This window comes from Rhodnius prolixus, unplaced genomic scaffold (genome assembly GCF_049639745.1).
Source record: "Rhodnius prolixus isolate KJV_2025 unplaced genomic scaffold, Rpr scaffold_8, whole genome shotgun sequence".
NCBI lineage: Eukaryota > Metazoa > Arthropoda > Insecta > Hemiptera > Reduviidae > Rhodnius > Rhodnius prolixus.
In genome coordinates, this window is record NW_027411593.1 from 30,334,159 (window position 1) to 30,352,569 (window position 18,411).

The following is an 18,411-nucleotide window of genomic DNA, read 5'->3' on the forward strand; positions in this document are numbered from 1 at the left end:
TTTAAAGTAATCATAATAATAATAATAATGTATACCTTCACTAATCTTCCCCTTGACATTTCACGACGACCAACCCCCGTGCTACAGACTCCAGTCTGGTAAACCTCATCGCCCCCACTTAAATGTGCCCACATCTTCAGAGAATGCACTTTTAAATGAAATGAAAACAAACTCTTCTTATCTTAAAAGAACTGTATGATTACATCGCAAAACAGAATTCTTTAAAAAATAAAAAATAAACTAACTTTCTACGATTATAACTAATTTAATTTCAGTTAAAAAAATCAATGACAAGGAAAACGACGATATAAAAAAAATGAACGAAATGCAGTTTAGGGGTATTATCTTAATCAGGTTTTACAGTTTCTTAGAAGAATAGATACAATTCAAATATCACATAAATTTCTCATAAAAACATTAGGCCTTATCAACTCCACACAAAATCATAAGTTCAAAAAACAACTCGCCATTGCAGACCTCTCAAATGGTTCAATACAATAAATAACGAATTGAACATAATATAAACTTCAATAGAACGAATAACCAAACTACATCCGTATAAACTTCTTCCTGGTTAAGCTCAAGCCATCTGACAAAACGAAACGGTACCAACCAATATTATAAACATTTTCCTCTATGAGCTAAGTTCATTCAGTTTTAATAATTATGATAGCATTAATTCAGGAAACAATAAATAATAGTATTTAATAGTAAGCGAAATTTTATAGTTATTTTTGATGACTTAAACAAAAAAAAATTATAGAAAAATTCACGGCCTTGGCTTATTACGGATCAAAACTTTCACTGATTTCATGGAAATAAGAGAAGTATTTATTAAAATTTCAAAATTCATTTATAAATATTTTTTAATGCCTCTAAAACTGCAGCATAAATAATTTCTTAATTTGTTTAGTCTAAAAAAGTAAGAACAAAACAATTCGTAACTTAAATTCCATAAGGAAGCAATCTTTAAAGAAAGAGTTTCAACCTAAGAGATTAAAATTTTATCTCAAAAAGCGGAAAGCAGCGATATTTGAGTGATCGTACTTGAGAATGAGAACAAATATTAATTTCTACACATATTGTGATGCAATTTGCTTTCTTTAAATATTATCCTACTTTGTATGAGTTTAAATATGTTAAATTAATGAAACGCTTACAATTTTGGGTGCTGCCAAGTAGGGCAGAGTAAGGGAGCATTTAGCTCAGCTAAGGCTTTACTTTTTTAAAAAAGTGGCCTAACATACATAGGTTACAATTAAAACTCATGATTATATTTGATGTATTTATATATTAAAAAATGCAATATTAAATATGGACTATTTAGTACAGCGAAGTAGAACGGAATATTAGGAATGAGGAAAGTCAATTTTTTGATAGATGAAATTCTCAATAAACGTCACATTTTTAAATTAAAGTAATAAAACCTGGAACCAATAAAACCATTATCTTCAAAGAGGGGGAAATATTTCTAAATCAAGGTCTTATTACACTAACAATTAAAAAAAAAAATGAAATAAAAAAATAAAAATTGAAAATGAGCTTAAAAGTACAGTTTGAACAAATGCAGATAATTAAAGTCCCGATTTTCTTAAATCACAAGGAAGATTAAAAGTGGATTAGGAAAATATGGAAGCCACCAACATATGGAGTCTTAATTTGCACAATAATTCTAATGCAATTTTATTAGAATAATTTGTACAAATAATAAAAAAACCTACTAGATCGAATCAAAGGAAAGAAAATAAAAAAAATCATGCCTACTATAAAATTTGAATAATCAACAATTCTATTTCAGACCACAATTTGAATAAAAGTAAAGTGGTGTTAATATTTAACATTGACCAAGAAGGTTTTTCGCTAATAGCTACAACTGCTAAAATTTAAAGCAACGCATTTTCAATAAAAGTAATTGGGAATTTAATAGACAATCAAGCAATATTGTCAAATATTCCATTACTAACTTCAAAAAGGACAAAATTACTGCTTCAATTAATTAATGTTTTGTTTCTCGAATAATTTTGGAAACCAGAATCCCAAATTGTAAAAAAAAAAACCCTGGTACTGTCAAGAGAATACAAGGAAAAAGAATTATGACAGTACTAGATTACCAGTCTTATTTAACTGATTTCTAAGATTTGAGAAGTGCGAGAAAGTCAAAGGAGCCTCTAATACATTATTTTTTCCACATATTTTCTTGAAACTAGAAAAGGTGACAGAAATAAAAGTAGTGACAATTTTGAAAAAATCCTGTCATTTTCCTTAACCCAAATTTCTATATTTTACTTGCTCACACTGACAGAGGTAAGGTAAAAGTTTTGGGCCAAAAGTTTCATATACCCTTAACAATAAATAGAGCAGAGATACCAATAAATAAAAATAAATGACAATTAAGAACAATCATTTATTCTTTTCAGTATGGATAGCCAATATAAATATGGCGACATATCACTCAGAAACAACTGTTACACCATCTCAAAAAATAAACACCTGGTACACCTTAACTTTTGGGCTGATAATATCAAAAATTGACTTACCCTATTTTTCAGGTATTCTTCTACAGCACGAAACGCGGAATCCGTTAATTTCACAAATATTAATGACTTATTTTCATTAAAATGTCCCTGTGAAGTTAAACCATACTGAACACCTGCCACCAGCGCCGCCATCTTCTATCTTTGAGCCTGTGCTTTAATACCAGCTGACTTTCGTTAGACAAATGATCCAGGGGAAAACCGTACCCCAATGCTTTTTGGCGAAAATTTTCAAATTCATTTTTAAATATACAAATAATACATTTTCCCAATAATTCAAAGATACTTTTTAATAATAAATAGATATTTTTTTTATTATATTGGTTAACTAATAAGGATTTGATTTATATAATGTGAAATGTAATAATTTAGGGCGCTCACAAATCATCATTATTAAGATTTTCATATAGTAGACGCAAAGAGACGGATTAAAGTTTCTTTACGCATACAAATATATTTATATAAAATATATCTTTAACGATAATGTGCATTAATAATGATTTGAAATGTTCTGGAAGTAAATTACAAAATGTTTGTTTACTAATTTGTAAATAAACTATTTCTATAAGTTTTAATGAAACATTAAGCCAAAAAATGATCTATAGTAGGTTTTTGATACTTTTTTTTAAATCTGCTATTCAATTTTTCAAAAATATGTTTAGTATAACGATCATATTAAATACATTAGAATAAAAATAAGATTACATAAATATAAGTGATGTTGAAATACATTTTTAATTTTTTTTTAAATATTAAATATTCATTTAAATTTCGTAAATTTCGTTTTAACCCAACAAATTATTTACTTTATGGTTTTTGTTTTCAAGCAGAGTTGTTTAGAAGAATTTGTACTGGATAAAGAAGCAAAAGTAGCTAAGCAGTAATTTAAAATGTTTTAAATTTTACTCTCCAAGCCTATGAGTAGTTTCAAAAAGTACGCAGATTATTAGAAAAAAAAAACTTATTCAATTTATGTATCGAGCAAAAATAAAATTTAAAAGATAAGGCAAGTAAAAAACTATATTTTTTAAAGCCCTTGCAAATATTAGTTCTGAACTCCCATTCTAGATGGCAGAACTGTGCAGGCAATATTGAACGGATAGAGGCTGTTATTGCACATTTTTTGTAATATCAAAATAATATATTTTTATGTCTCCCGTTTCATTCTTCCTGAAATCTACGAAGAAATACCGGAAAAGCGACTAGGAGTAGGACCAAAATTTTACGGCAATCAATTCTAATACTAAATTGTTGAACTGACTGGCTAATATAGGTGTTTAAAAAGATAATTGTTGTTTTTGATCAAAAGAACTATTGCCTAATTTTCACTTTTAAAGAAGTTTAATAATTTACACAATAAAATCATTTGCAAGATTAGTTTTATTTTCCAATAAAAAGAATATACTATTTTGAATTATGGGCCAAAACTGAATGACACATAAGCTCATAAATGTTGACTTTCGTCACTTGCATCTACATCTAACCACAAATGTATATAATTACTTTGCGCCATGATTAGATCTAACAGAAATAAAAGATGATTGAAATCAATTAAATTTTTCAAGTGAGAAATCCATTGAGTCGGAACAAAGTCTAACAAATTCAAGGAAATCTGTAAATGAAATCCTTAGTGAGCTGGTTGCTTCGTCATCCTTTTCAAATTTTATAGCGACATAAAACTTTACACAAAATGCTACTTTATTTCTCTCTCTTTTTAAAATATTACTTCTTAGTAGGAAATATATTTTAAAATTTAAATTTTAAATACAATATAACAATTCGAAGTACAATAATGTGTTCAGTATTTTAACCATAAAGATATTGGTCACGAAGATAACACATTGAACTGTTCATCAAATACCGGAAACCCAGCATCTTTATTCACGGTATCAGTACCGATTAGAGAGAGTCAACTGAGATTTTCGTGATTTGAACAAGGAAATAATAAATTTTGAATTATTAGAGCCGCAGTAAATGAGATATATTCTTCAATACAGATGTTTCGATTCAGAATTCTCTTGAAGAGAAAAATTTATACCCTAAAAGCCTCAAATAGTTTTTAATTAAAAATGGATCAATGTTTGTTGCTTAAGAACATATGGATCTTCTTACTCTTAATTTTATTTATTTATTTTTTTATGTAAAAAGATTCTGATTACAATTTTAACATTATCACATATACCTTGCAATACTAATACTACTTATAAACTAAAACTCAATAACCAAATAAAAAAGAAGATTAAGAGAAACACTTGGTATATTTCCATTTGAAATAAAAAAAACCCTGTTTCTAAAGTAATCGCCTATTTTTTCAGGGGGGCTAATTAGGTGTCGTGGACGAGGGCGGAAGCTCATACTTTACTATAAACAATTTTTTCTATCAAATAAAATATAGCCATCCATATACGGAATTCGAACTGGGGATCTACTTCTTTCAAAGCAACGCTCATGGCCACTAGAAGAATACCCGCCCCTTATTCTTAGATAATATCAATTGATTAAATTCATACAATACCTACAAATTTAACATTTTAGATCTGATCTAAATATATTTATGAAAAACTTCATTAAAACATTTGGTATTTAACACAACCGCCACATATGTAACCTTATTACCTGGTGTAAGAAAGGTGAAAAAGTGCATGCCAATGCTATCTAGTAGTCTTTTAAAAAACTACTTGTAAATTGTTAAATTTTATTTAGTTTTAACATTTGCCGCTAGGTAGCAAAAGTTTACATATAGTTTTTGATTTGTTTTTGAATCAACTAGCAAATTAATAAATATTTTGTTAAAAAAAGAAGTTTAATCTAATTATATGGCAATAGATATTTTAAAAATCAGAATATTATGAATGATATATGAGAATATATAGTTGAATAATAGTATATTGAGTATGTAGAGTGGAGTCTGTTAAAATAAGTAAATGAAAAGTATGTAATATTGTATGTACACGAGTAAATTTGCATACTGTTGAGAGTACGGAATAAACATTCCGTATTGTCTGTGAATATGTATGTACGTATTTGTGTACTTGTTTTTTTGTATGTATGCATGTATTATGAGTGTAAATTAGTGATATAATTAAATTAATTTTCCCTGATCTAAAAATTTTATTATAACTGAAAAAATATTATTATTCACTTTTCAAGTAATTAATTTGTACTATTTGCCTTTGTATGGTGGTATCAGTAAGTTATGTACATTTGTATTTTTTTTTTAATTTTATGTAAATCAAATGCATGGATATGTTTGAGGAGGACATAAGAATAGACTGCTGTCTTACAAGGATACTTGAGAATAAAAAAAAGAATTAAGAAATAATAACTTATATCATGTACTGAAATGATTATATTTCATAAATTAATTTTACTTCATAAATAATGTTGAGGATTGCTTATAAATTAAAAATATTGCATTTTAGTGCTATCTAGTAACAATTTTAAAAACTGCTAGTCCATTGTAGTTTGAACAATCGTCGCTAGATAGCATAAAGATGTAAATATTGTAGTTTCTTGAAGTTGAAATCTCGCGAATTTAAACAATATTTTTTTAAGTAAAATTTAATCTAATTAGTTGCAATAGATATTTTCAAAATTAGAATATAATAAAAGATGAAATATCTTCCTGGTGAATTTTAATTTGTTGTTTCACTGTTCTTTTTTAAATTAATTTTTCATATTTTACTTTTTTAATTTGGATTTATTAACATTACATGGTTTATTTTATTGATAATAAATTTTAATAGAATTAAGCTGGAATAATTTATATTTTGCTGAAATAATTGCTTTAAGTTTAAATGAATCTCTCTCTACTTTACGCATTGTGCTAAAAGATACAAAAGCAATTTATACCTTTTACATATTTGAAAAAACCTTATTACAGATTTTTCTGGAGAAAATTCAATTGTTATTTTGGAATAATGTTTTACGTTCTACAGTTGATTTCACTTTATTATAAAATTAATATATATTTATTTATGTAAGTAAAATATATATTTAATTAGTTAAATTTTAAATATTTAATATTTCAAGGCAACAATTATAAACTTAAAAGTATGTATATTTATTTTTAGGGAAGGGATTAGCTAAGTGGTTAGTATACTGGATTCCACTAGATTACCACGCGGAGATCTCGGATTCGAATTTTACTCCTGGCCCTTAGATTTCTTCTTTTTAGGAGCTATGAAGTAAGAACAGCTCATCGTCTGGTGATAGACCGTATTTTACATAATGAAAAATACTGTCAGGAGGCCTGCAGTGCACTGAAAAAGCTCCAGCCATCAATGACTTCAGATTTGGATACTTCACACTCCTGACATCGTCCAGTTTTAAAATTAAGTTTAAAAACAAAATTATTAAAAAATTAATAAAACTAATTTAATGCGGAATATACAATGATTTATTTTTGTATGACTTATTAATGAATGAATTTATCATAACAAATTCATGCACTTCATTCTGCCGCTGAGAATTTGCTTTAGATTCTAACATCCCAAATTTAAGATAGATTATTAACATTTTGAATATATGTTTATTAGCATTTCTTCATTAAAATATACCCATTTCATTGTTTTTTATGTATGTAATGTTGGTTAGTTGTATTTAAATCACCAATAACTAAATTATATTTAACTTATTTATTCCAAACTTGGTTACTGAAACAAAAAATCAAAAGTAAAATTGAATGCAAATTAACCAATATGTCAACATTAATTTATCATGTTACAAATGTCGCTGACCATCTTCCTGCAAACCAGAAAGCTAAGAAATTGTCCAAAGAATAAAAAAATTAGCATGACCAAAATAAACGCTTATTAGAGATTGTCATTCAACTTTCCAAAAGGCAGTAGACTTGCATGATAGTAATGATCAAGTAAAAATTCTTTGCTTTTGTCATTTACGGTTAACGGCATTCTTCAGCATTCTTGAAACACAGTTTGATGTCACACTCGATAAATAGGCTTAGCATTTAAAAGTGTTTATTAGGATATTAAGTCATCCTGCAGATAAGGAAATGCTTGAAATATGTCGTTAACGAAGAAATAATTCTTCCTTTAAATTCAACATTTCTCTTTACTGTTTTAATCTGAAATTTATCTGCAAGGAAAAATAAAAAAATAATTTTAGTGAGAAAAAATCAGGTTTTGAAATCTCAATAGATTTTTTGGGACCTTGAATCTTTTTGCTTTTTTGTGCCAAATCATAAAATTCGTGATGATAACAAGTAATTGCAATTAATTTGGGTCATTAAAAAAATAAACCTAAAAAAGTTTGAAGGATGATGTCTTTGGGAATCAAAATTATCTTTAAGAAGAGCTCAGGAGGCACAACGCCTCTCATCTAGGAGTCAATGATTTAGATTTTTGTTGTTGTTTATTTTGGAAAAAAAAACATGCACGTTCCATTTATACAAGGCTTTTCAATGGAAATTTACAACGTTTCTTCTTTGAATTATTATTATTTTTTTTTAAATTTATTAGTATTACGTTTGAAAAAATAAAAGCTTATTTTTTACTCAGTAATAAAAAGCATTTTACAATATTATTTTGTTTCTTGAATTATAAAGTTATTACATTGAAAAAACCATTTATGTGTCAAAAAGTTACGCATATGAAATACAAAAATTTTAAAGTATAAAGTGGGCATTTTTTCGTCTTTGGAAGAGAAGTTATTTTTATTTTCTATTATTTAATTGTTGATTTGGTTTTGTCAAGACATCAAAACATTTACATTTTTTTTTCTTTTTGTAAATACATAATTCAGTAAAATTTGAAACAGTTTTATTAAAAATAGATTATAGATAAATGATCTTTTTTCATTTTATTACTTCTTTGTGCACTTACTTTACAGTGGTTTTGTTTTTGTATATATATATATTTATATAAAGAAAATTTATACAATAAGTTCAAGTATTATTTATAAACCTTACGGTTTACTTTATTTCGGATTCTCAATTACTTTTGCACTTATATGAAATTAATAATATACATTTTTTACAATTTGGTTTTAGTTAAATGAAATGCCAGACTTTTTCCACCGTACATTTACTTTTTAATTTGACCTAATTACATTCCCATTTTCCCTTATTGTTTGTATTTAAATAGAAATATTTTGGAAATTATACAGTAAATTAAATCGTTAAAAACATATTTATTTAAAGTAGTGAATGCATCCTTTCTGCATATCAATAACAAGTTTAGCCCAAGTAAGTCATGGTATGTATCAATTTAAGATTCTGGGTTTACTTAACTTCAGTTAATACACTGAATTCTGAGTAGATAAAAACAAGCAGTCGTTGAAAAACCATCTCAATTTGATTAAAATATGCGACATATATTAAATTGATGAATAAATAAGATGTTTGGATGTTTATCAAGTTATAATAATGATGGAAATGGTAATTACTTTAAATAATGTTGGCCCAGCTTACCATTACTGCAACTTGTCTTGATAAATTAAGCTAAATTAAACAATATTATAGCATCAAAAAGCGTGAAGCAATCGTAGGTAACTGTTTCCGAATTTTGGTGCTATAACTAAGGCTTAATTCAAATTAGCCTTTGGGAGTGAAGAAAATTATTATTTGAAGAATGTTAATGGATGAAGCGCTTATAAATACAATTTTTAGACAAGATTTTTTAAATGCTTGCGAGCGGGTTCGGGTTAGAGCTGGTTTTCATTTCAGCTGCATTGAGCGTTTTCTTATTAACATTGTTAACAGGCAAGTATAGAAGCTCTAGCAACTGCGATTCTCAATAATGAATTTAAATTAGGTTAACTTGAAAGAGAGGCTTTAGAAAGATGTTCAATTTACAAAAGTATTGCCAAAAGGCTCAAGGGTTAAAAAATATGAAATATGATAACCCATCTAGGGTTGTGATACAGCACATTACTAAGTTTTTAACTCTTATTTTAATCAAACTATGCTGCTCATTGATTTTATGACGAACAAATATAAAGTCTTTATTAATATTGGCTATCTTATTGCATCAATTTTAAATTAAAACCTATTCCTAAAAATAATAAAACACTTCGCTCAGAATGTTTTAGAGAGTATTATTGAAATAGCAACACTAATAAAATTCAAATCACTTTCACTGAGATGGATTTATCAATACTTTTAATGTAAAAAAATTTGAATGAAAACATGAAATTTAATATACAAAATTTTTAATAAACAATAAAAGTGACAATTATTTTTTTGTTTGATCGGTGATTTAAATGACTTAATTAAGCGTAAATTTGTTACTATCTCTTTATGTATGAATAAATATTTATTTAAATTAATAATTTGTCAGGTTTTTAAAAACAGTAAATGAATAAAAATATATTGATATTGTCGGCAAAAATTTTTACACACAAAATTGAAAATACCAATTATTCATTGTTCGGACATAAAACTTTTAGTTTTCAAGTAATATATATATACACACACACACGCAATTTATGTAACTTTTTTTTTAAATGACAATGAACACATCTAAATATAGAGAGGATCATTCCAATGTATTATCTTTTTTTCTAAACTCATATATCACAATGTTTCATTAGAATGCAATATTTAGCAAATTTTTATTTTATTTTCAAATTAAATTATGTTTTAAAGATGATTTTTTTTTTTTACAAAATCATTATATAATTGATATGCAAAATATTTTTTTATTAAATATAATTTCACTTGCAATATAATTTATTTTTTAATTTTAATTAAATATTTATGTACACCAGTGGGAACGAGCAATAATTTAAAGTGACCGAAAAAAGCAAATTGAAATTGAAGTGATTTGGAAATTTTGATGAACATGAATGTACACATATTTACTTTAATGTTTCATATATACCTGGGTGAGCCTATATTACTTATTGATGATTGGAATTCACAAAACGAAAGAGCAAGGCGAGAAGTTTTCTAACACTTTACTGCAGAATGTCGTGTTTACAAAAATTAAAAAAGCAGCCAAATAGAAAAAATGGGAAAGTTCGCCAAGATTTTCAGTATCACTAATTATTCAAGAGTTGGCAAGCATAAACTATTTTTGAAATTACAAATGGTTAAGGTTTTAAAGTAAAAACAAAATTCTATGTTTAAACAAGTTATTTATTTATTATCTGTTTGATATTTGGCCATCTAACCATTAAATCTCTGTCAGTATATGAAATAAACACTGGGTTTTTAAAAACGTTGAAACAAATAAATACTTGCTAATCATGTTCATTGATGTTAACTAATGTCATCTTAAACTGTTAGAATTTTAAATCGATTACATTAAGCAGCTACTCACTAGGTACCACTGGAACGATTGGAACTTGATTGAAATAATGTTATTTTTATTTTAATTTAATAGGCAACTGGTCTAAAATAAACTTTAAAAAAAGAAGAAAAAGTAAAATAACAACTAAAACAAACGGAGTTGAAATGAATGAAAGCTTGCAGCAAAGCAACTCACTAGAATTGGTATTCCGCCGATGAATTATTACTGAAAGCAGAAACCGCCTTTAAATGTTATTTCTTCCAGCTATTGTCTTATTCTTAATTAAAACTGTATAAACTAACCGGAAGGACAGTTGAATTAGGGTTCGTCAAAAACTGCACGTAGAAGCGTAACGTCGAAAAACACCCAACTTCGCCAATAAGTGATTTAATTGTACTTCTGATGGAATAATGGTTTTTATATTAGTTTATACACATTGCTAATACAGTAAGACTCAGCTGCTCTCTTTATTGAACTATTATTCATTTCTTAATATTTTTATGAAAAGAAATCTCAAATAATATTCAAAGAAATCTAAAAATTTAAGTCAAACCTTCAAAAATCAGTTTTGGGGACCAAGTAATTTATTGGAAACTCGCTTTGTTTTTGTTTTGCCGCACAGTTGAGAAAATATCGTATCTCTATTTGATTAACTAGCAAACCATTTGGTATTAGAAGCTTCTCATTAAGCTACATTGTCATAAATCAGGAAAAGTTTTGTTAGTATTAATCAAGAAAAGATGAAATGCACTGAAGCTAAAAAAATACCGTTACATTTTTTTTTTTTTTGTGGAAAGTTAAGAGCCAGGGTTTTCCCACTGATAGAATAAGCACCTTTTGTAAAATTCATTTAAAAACAAACAACATTGTAAGTCCTGCAGTTCTAATAAAATGCAATTACTGCTTCTTTTAAAGAAAATATATACAAAAAATAATAAAAATAAAATAATAAAGGGAAGGGATTAGCTACGCGGTTAGCGTATTGGATTCCCACGCGGAGGACCCGGGTTGGAATCCAGCTGCTGGCCCTTAGATTTTCTCTTTCTAGGAACTTCTTACAGCTCACTACTGCTGGTGATGGTCTGTAATACCGGCAGTGCACTGAAAAAAGCTCTGGGCGCCAATAACCTCAGATGTTGTGTCTTAACTCATTAAAAAATAATAACAAATAAATAGTTTAAGATAAGAAACGAAAATCTTACGAGAACAATTAATGGAAAAACAAGTAAAATATTGTCCAATTTATTTAAATAGACTGCGCATCACGATTCTACTTCATTTATTGATTTTTATTACTTTGAAATTTTTTATGTATTAAAAAAAAATTTTTAAACTTTAAAAATTCTGAATTATAAAATATTTAACATATACCCAGGAAACATTTACGAAATTATGCCCAGAAAATACATTTACAAACACAATTATAAAAAATGCAGTAAAATTTAATATTCTTATTTTCGTGTTATCTTTTTTAATAATTTTCATTAAACAGATAACAATTATTAATTTCTCTTTTAAGTTTAAACAGCCCTGTCATTATAATTTTTTGTATAAAGCTGTCGAACCAGGATATGTCAGCACATTAATAACAATAATTTTAATTTGTTTAAATTATTCATTTTTCAACAATTGTATTAATAATATATTGGTTTAAAAATATTTTCAAATTAATCTAAAAGGAAAAAAGAGAGTTTGTTTTCAATTTTTTTAATATATCAACAATTATAGTTTTAATTTTTGATTTGACTCAGAATGAAGTTTTAGAGAATTAAGAAATGGTTATGACTGTAATTGAATGGAGCGATTTATTTTTTTCAAATTCTAAATTACAAAAAGTATTGTGAAAAACCATGCCTTTTTTCAATTTTTATTTACCACAACCTTCATTTCTTTCTTAAAGTTTCTCAGTTATCTATTGAGGAACAAATGAAAATAAAAATTAAAAATTTGATGAATAATAGCATTAAGGCTAGTTGGATTCATTTAATCTTTTTTTTAAGTGAATGAGATTTTATTTTCTTTTTAATAAAAAAATATAACTTCAATATTTAGCTATTTATATATATATTTATATCTTTAATATATACATAGAAAAATGTGCATTGGTTAATTAATTTCAAATGAAATTATACACAATTTATGAATCCAAATAGTCAAATACTTATTCAAAACATGTAATGTTAAAAAAGAATTTGAAATGGAATCCTAAAACGGAAAAATCAAAGAAAGCAGTTTTTCTTATACACATTGAAGACATCACAAATTCCAACAATTAGTTATCTTTTGTATATATATATAATCTTTTAACAGTACACATTTTCTGATTTTTATTTACTTAAACATACTGTTAAAATTATTTACAAGATATGATAGTAAGTTTTATTTAAAAAATAATTAGTTGAAACAATCACATTTAAATATTAATAATTTTATTTACGTATCAAAGAATATTTTATTAAAATTTTCTATTTTTTCAGTTGAGTTTTGCAGTAGGTTTTGAGCACGCACAAGCATTTGAAATGAGCTTCAGAACTGAAAACTTTCAATTTATTAAGAGATTTTTTCAGCTCAATAAGTTACAGATTCCACTTATATATATTTTTTTTTAAACTTTTTTCCGGAATTAATTTTTTTTTTGGAGGTATCTTGGGAAGTGCAATCATAGTCATTTCTCTAAAGTGTAATGTCAGAACAATGTACAGTCCAATTAGCTATAAAACATTCAACAGGGCCTTAAAAATATTGCTGAAGATATAAGTTACAAAAAAAAGAAAAAAAGTGAACCAAATATCACATAATCGATTGGTAATTTTTTAAAAGTTCCCTTTTAAAAATGATTCAAACAGTTTACACTAACTTGAAAGTAACCATTTTTATATAATAAACACTTATTGAAACAAATTTTAGGAGTTTAAGGGGATTATGTGGACTATTTAAATTATTTAAAGTTGTGTGCTGTAGAAGAGAGATCTTGCGGGCATTGAACCGACTCAGGTCAGTTCAAAGCCCCCTCGCCTATATTTAAAGGTGACCTTATAAACCATCAAAAGCTTGACAAAAAAGAAGTGCAAGAAAATAGTTCAGGGCTTCATACGATTTTGCCGAAGTACTTAATAATAATCCTTAACACCACTAACATGGCCACTTTCGAAATTAAGTTACAAGAGACCAGCTACATTGATACAATTCAAAAAATTTAGGATAGGTGGTATAAACATACAAATCAATTTCCGTACGGAGGGTAACCACGAATTCTTGTAGCCACATCTTTCACCAGATAATTGGTGAAGTACTTTTGTTTAATTCACAAACCGTGACAGGCTTGGTTTCCAGATTTGCTAAGCATGTCCCATCAACTTTCATCCCAAAAGACCGAACTAATATTTCAAAAACCTCTTCTAATTTTTTTTCCTACATTCCATGTTTTGAAAAGTTCAAATTGGCCCGAAAGCCTTAACTTACACTCAATTTTATCAAGAGCTCTTCTGAATAGTTCCCTTCATTGCCTGAAGAGTTGAAGAGTTTACAATTTTATCATTCATCAATGTTAAAAAAGGAAAAGAATAATAACAAAAGGGTAAGTAAAAAGATCCTTTTTCACAGTTTTGAAAATAAGTGAATGAGCGCTAATCGTAATACAATATTTAGTAAAGAATGAGACTGTTCTCAATTTAGACTTACAAAGCCCTTTTCACCGCCTCCGTACTGCTTAGTCGAAAAGGAATTAATAAATCCAAGACTCCAAACCATTTAGATTTTATCGCAGTTGAACGTCATTTCTATTACAATAACCGGGATGTTTTAAGTTCGAAGATAAAACTTACACTTGACTACTGCAAAACTTAACTGAAAGCAATAAAAATATCATTTTATATAACTAAGAAAATTATTTTATTAAAATAAAGAATAAGTCAAATTGGATGCATTAAAAAATAATAATAATGTATATGTAGTTATTTGGATATAAAATAAAATATTTTTATTTTTTTTCTTCTTCTTTTCCTTCAAGACGCCTTTAGAGTACTCAAAGTTTACTTCATCAAGTTGTATTCTGTGCGTGTTCGTATATATATTAATACTTTAATTTCACCAAAACACATTTCATCAAGAGCAAAACATAGTTGCAAATAGACTAGTGAGGCACCCATTTTTTTTTTTCTGCTTCACTTCATATTTAGCATTATCTTAAAGAAGGCTTTATATGTATTATATTTTTTTATACTTGCTTTTATTATTTTTTAAATTATATTTTGGTTTTTGAAATGAATACATTGCACTGTAACATTTTTGGAACAGCTTTTGTTGTTAATACTACGTTAAAATTAATATTGCAAAAAATGGATAAGAAGATGGTAAAATGCCTTCATTAATAATAATGATAAAAAACAACCACTTAATTTAAAAAAAGTAACAAAATACTTTCAGTTTATAGAATATAAAATTTGAATAGGTGTGCGTTATTTTCAGATTAAAAGCAAACATCTTATGAATTCTCCAAAATATGTTTATACAAATACAATTTTTTAAAAAATAACTGTCGAGTTACATTACTTTACAAAGAATGAAACAATACTGTGTTTTTCAAAGAATTTGTTAAAATTGGCACAAAATTTGTTTGTTAGCTTTTTCAACTTGTTTAAAAAACATTTGAGCATAATTACCTGAGAATAAATTATTAAGTACAATAATAAATGTATGTTAAAATACAAAAATGAAAAATAAAAGTAAAAACTAAATTGTCATTTATTTTCTATTTGTCTTGACTTATTAGTTCAGCAATACCACCCAACAGTTTTATCATACAAATTTGTAATAAATATATATTTTTTAAAAAGTTTTCCTCCAACTATTGCAGACATTCTGATATCAGTTAGAGTAATAAACTTAAAAATTTAATATTTTAATGTTTTTAACATCAGTTATAAAAAAGTACAATTTTCCTTTTTCACTTTGGTTCCCAAATACATACGATACAATGTATTGAAAATATTTTCAGTAATTTACATCACGTATATAAATCTGACAATTATTGAAGAACCAATCATGTCTAATTTGCAAATCAGTTCTTAGTTTTTATTTAAATTTGTTCTTAATTTTTAAAATTCATTTATTTTTAATTGATTAAAAAAACTATACATATTTACAAACCAAAGGAACTAAAATCATGATGAAATGTGTTATTGGGATATAGGATACCTCACGAGGCTAACGGATTTTCCGGTCGTATATCAGACTTAAGTTTCACAAACTCTTTGGCAACTTCATCATTTGATCGTTGTGATAAAATACGAAGTATTGTCCATCCAGTTTCATCCATTTGGATCCGTTTACCCAATGATAACCAGCAAGCACGTGAGCCCTATAAATTACAAACAAATATGGTTATTTTTGTTAATAGAGTAAGAAAGGGGGAATTAGTAGAGGGAAGAAGGTAAAAACAACTGATTAAATATTTAAATTCTGAAATTAATAATGATGTGAGAAAATGAATCAGATATTATAGATATTTTTAGAATATTATCCAAACATAAAATGGCAAGAAATTTACCAACAATTCAGTCAATTTGCTCAATACTCTCTCATTAGAGTATAACGCTATCATGTATTACTTCTTGAAAGAGAAGTGAAGTTGAAAGCAAAATTCTTTATCAAACTAAAGTTCTTGATAGAGTAGAAAGTAACTAATAAGTTATCTGGAACCCAAAGTCAAGTATAATTAACAATTATCGTCTAAAACGATAAAACGGAAAATCTAACAAAATGTGAAAGAAATATAGTAATTATCTGATGGAATTAAGTGAGGATCAGTTATAAATCGTAATATTAGAAATAAATCCTAGAACCAGAGGAAGCCTTCTTAGAAGGTTTGAGTCCAGGTAGATGCAAAAAAACAAAAAACTCCCGGGATAATCGTACAAGTAATTGATCAAAGACGAGAAAGCTCTTTCCAATCTTAGAGGAAGTTTTTACATCCAGACAAACACAAAAGTAATCTCTGGGATTGTAACAGTTTTGTCCGATGATAGCTAAATAACACAGCAGTAAGTGAGTCTTCCCAGACATCAGCAATGGAGGAGGTTTTGAAAGAAATGAAATTTCGCGCAGACTAACCAAAGGTAACAAAAAATAGATATCCCATTCAGAAGTTTAAACTATCATTACAGACTTGCATTTTAGATTTGCATTTCTGGGTCTGCCAACGTTAATTCGTATAGGTTTATCGAAGAGAAGCAGATACTTAGTACTAATTAATACATTAGTACCAATTAACTATGAATTAGTAGTGTATATTTGGCTAAGAAATCTGCGATTTGGAAGGGAAAACCTCATGCATTCAAGTTTTACTCAGAAGTCGTTTTCGAAACTCTAATCAAAACACAAAGGTTTGGAGCGGAGCTCCAACTAAACGATGCTACATCAAATTCCTTAATATCTGTGACAAAGGCCGACTGGCGGACCCTCACGGAATCTAATCCAATCAAAACTTACTTCAAATGAAAATATAAGAAAATTATGTTTAGAATGAAGACAACAGATGGGGTTGAAGTTTCTACAAAAATGTTAGAAAGTTGAGCTATTATATTTTAGAGTTGGAATTTCCTAAAAAAAAAAATAAAAATAAAAAAACGAAATCTACATTACAGTAACTTTCTTTTTTGCAAGTATTTGTGAGGCTCAACCTCTAAATTATGAATGTTCTACTGAATGTATATCTTACACTAATGTACGAATTCCTTAGTAATTTTATTATTATTAATAACTCTTCAACTTAGTACAAGAAGTATAAATAAATTGCGTCTATTATTTAACAAATAAATAATAAAATAAATAAGTAAATGAAGAAAATAAATTTGAGTATGCATTAAAACCTCAGAACTTAATATTGAGATACGCATTAGTTTTAATATAAATAAATAGAATTACCTGTTCAATAATATCTTTTAATTGCATAACTGCCACCCCTACTAATCTGTCATCTCTTGCAAAGCAATAATCTTTTACGCAAATGTGAAGTTCGAAAAATTCCAACTGTTCTTCATTTCCAATAATGCTAGGTAAAACATATGATTATAAGAAAATAATAAAATAAAGGAAACCAGTTTTCTAAAATATTATCAACGCAATAATTAAATCGATTGCACTTCTACAAAATAAAGGATTAATTAATTCAGAACTTTTCTAATTGTTCTTTTTTATTTTGTCTGAGTTTATTGGCTCCTGATGCCTTTATCACTGCACTGTCAGCAAACGGACAGTGCACTCTCGTAACAAAGAAAATTATCCAGGAGCTGGACACAAGACCGGTAGACCAATACACTAATCTTTCTTTTTCTTGCTAATTCTTTCTCGAAAATTTCGGTTTATTCATTTACACAAAAAAATTAAAATTATTTGTTTGAACTACAGAAAAGTATTGATTAAAATTGTAAAAATGATCTTACAAATGAAAAGTTTCATTGAATTTCGGTGATAAATTATTTGCTTTTGATTTTGTAGCCTGTTTTCTTTTTTTGTCAGCTAAATGTGGTCCAATAAGATTGACTTCCACAAAAGGTCTAAACATCCCAGAAGCTGTAGGCCATTTAAGATCATTTGCAGCAACCACTGAAAAGTTAAAACAAATA

At 27.1% G+C, this 18,411-nt stretch overlaps 2 protein-coding genes across 8 annotated transcripts in view; both read right to left on the reverse strand.

Moving 5' to 3' along the window:
- Positions 1–2,698, reverse strand: part of Su(Tpl) (Suppressor of Triplolethal) — a 117,045-nt gene extending 114,347 nt beyond the window's left edge. The window contains exon 1 of the mRNA XM_074122298.1: positions 2,538–2,698. Within this exon, the coding sequence (XP_073978399.1) occupies positions 2,538–2,669 (132 nt within the window). The 5' untranslated portion in view covers positions 2,670–2,698. The remainder of the gene's footprint in view (positions 1–2,537) is intronic.
- A 5,187-nt stretch (positions 2,699–7,885) lies between these two features.
- The window catches only part of unc-13, a 626,295-nt gene continuing 615,769 nt past the window's right edge, over positions 7,886–18,411 (reverse strand). For all 7 annotated transcript variants that reach the window (XM_074122300.1, XM_074122305.1, XM_074122303.1 and 4 more), the window contains 3 exons: positions 18,229–18,391; positions 17,711–17,837; positions 7,886–16,145 (listed from right to left, as the gene is read on the reverse strand). In XM_074122300.1, coding sequence (XP_073978401.1) covers positions 15,984–16,145; positions 17,711–17,837; positions 18,229–18,391 — 452 coding nt within the window. In that variant the 3' untranslated portion in view covers positions 7,886–15,983. The remainder of the gene's footprint in view (positions 16,146–17,710; positions 17,838–18,228; positions 18,392–18,411) is intronic.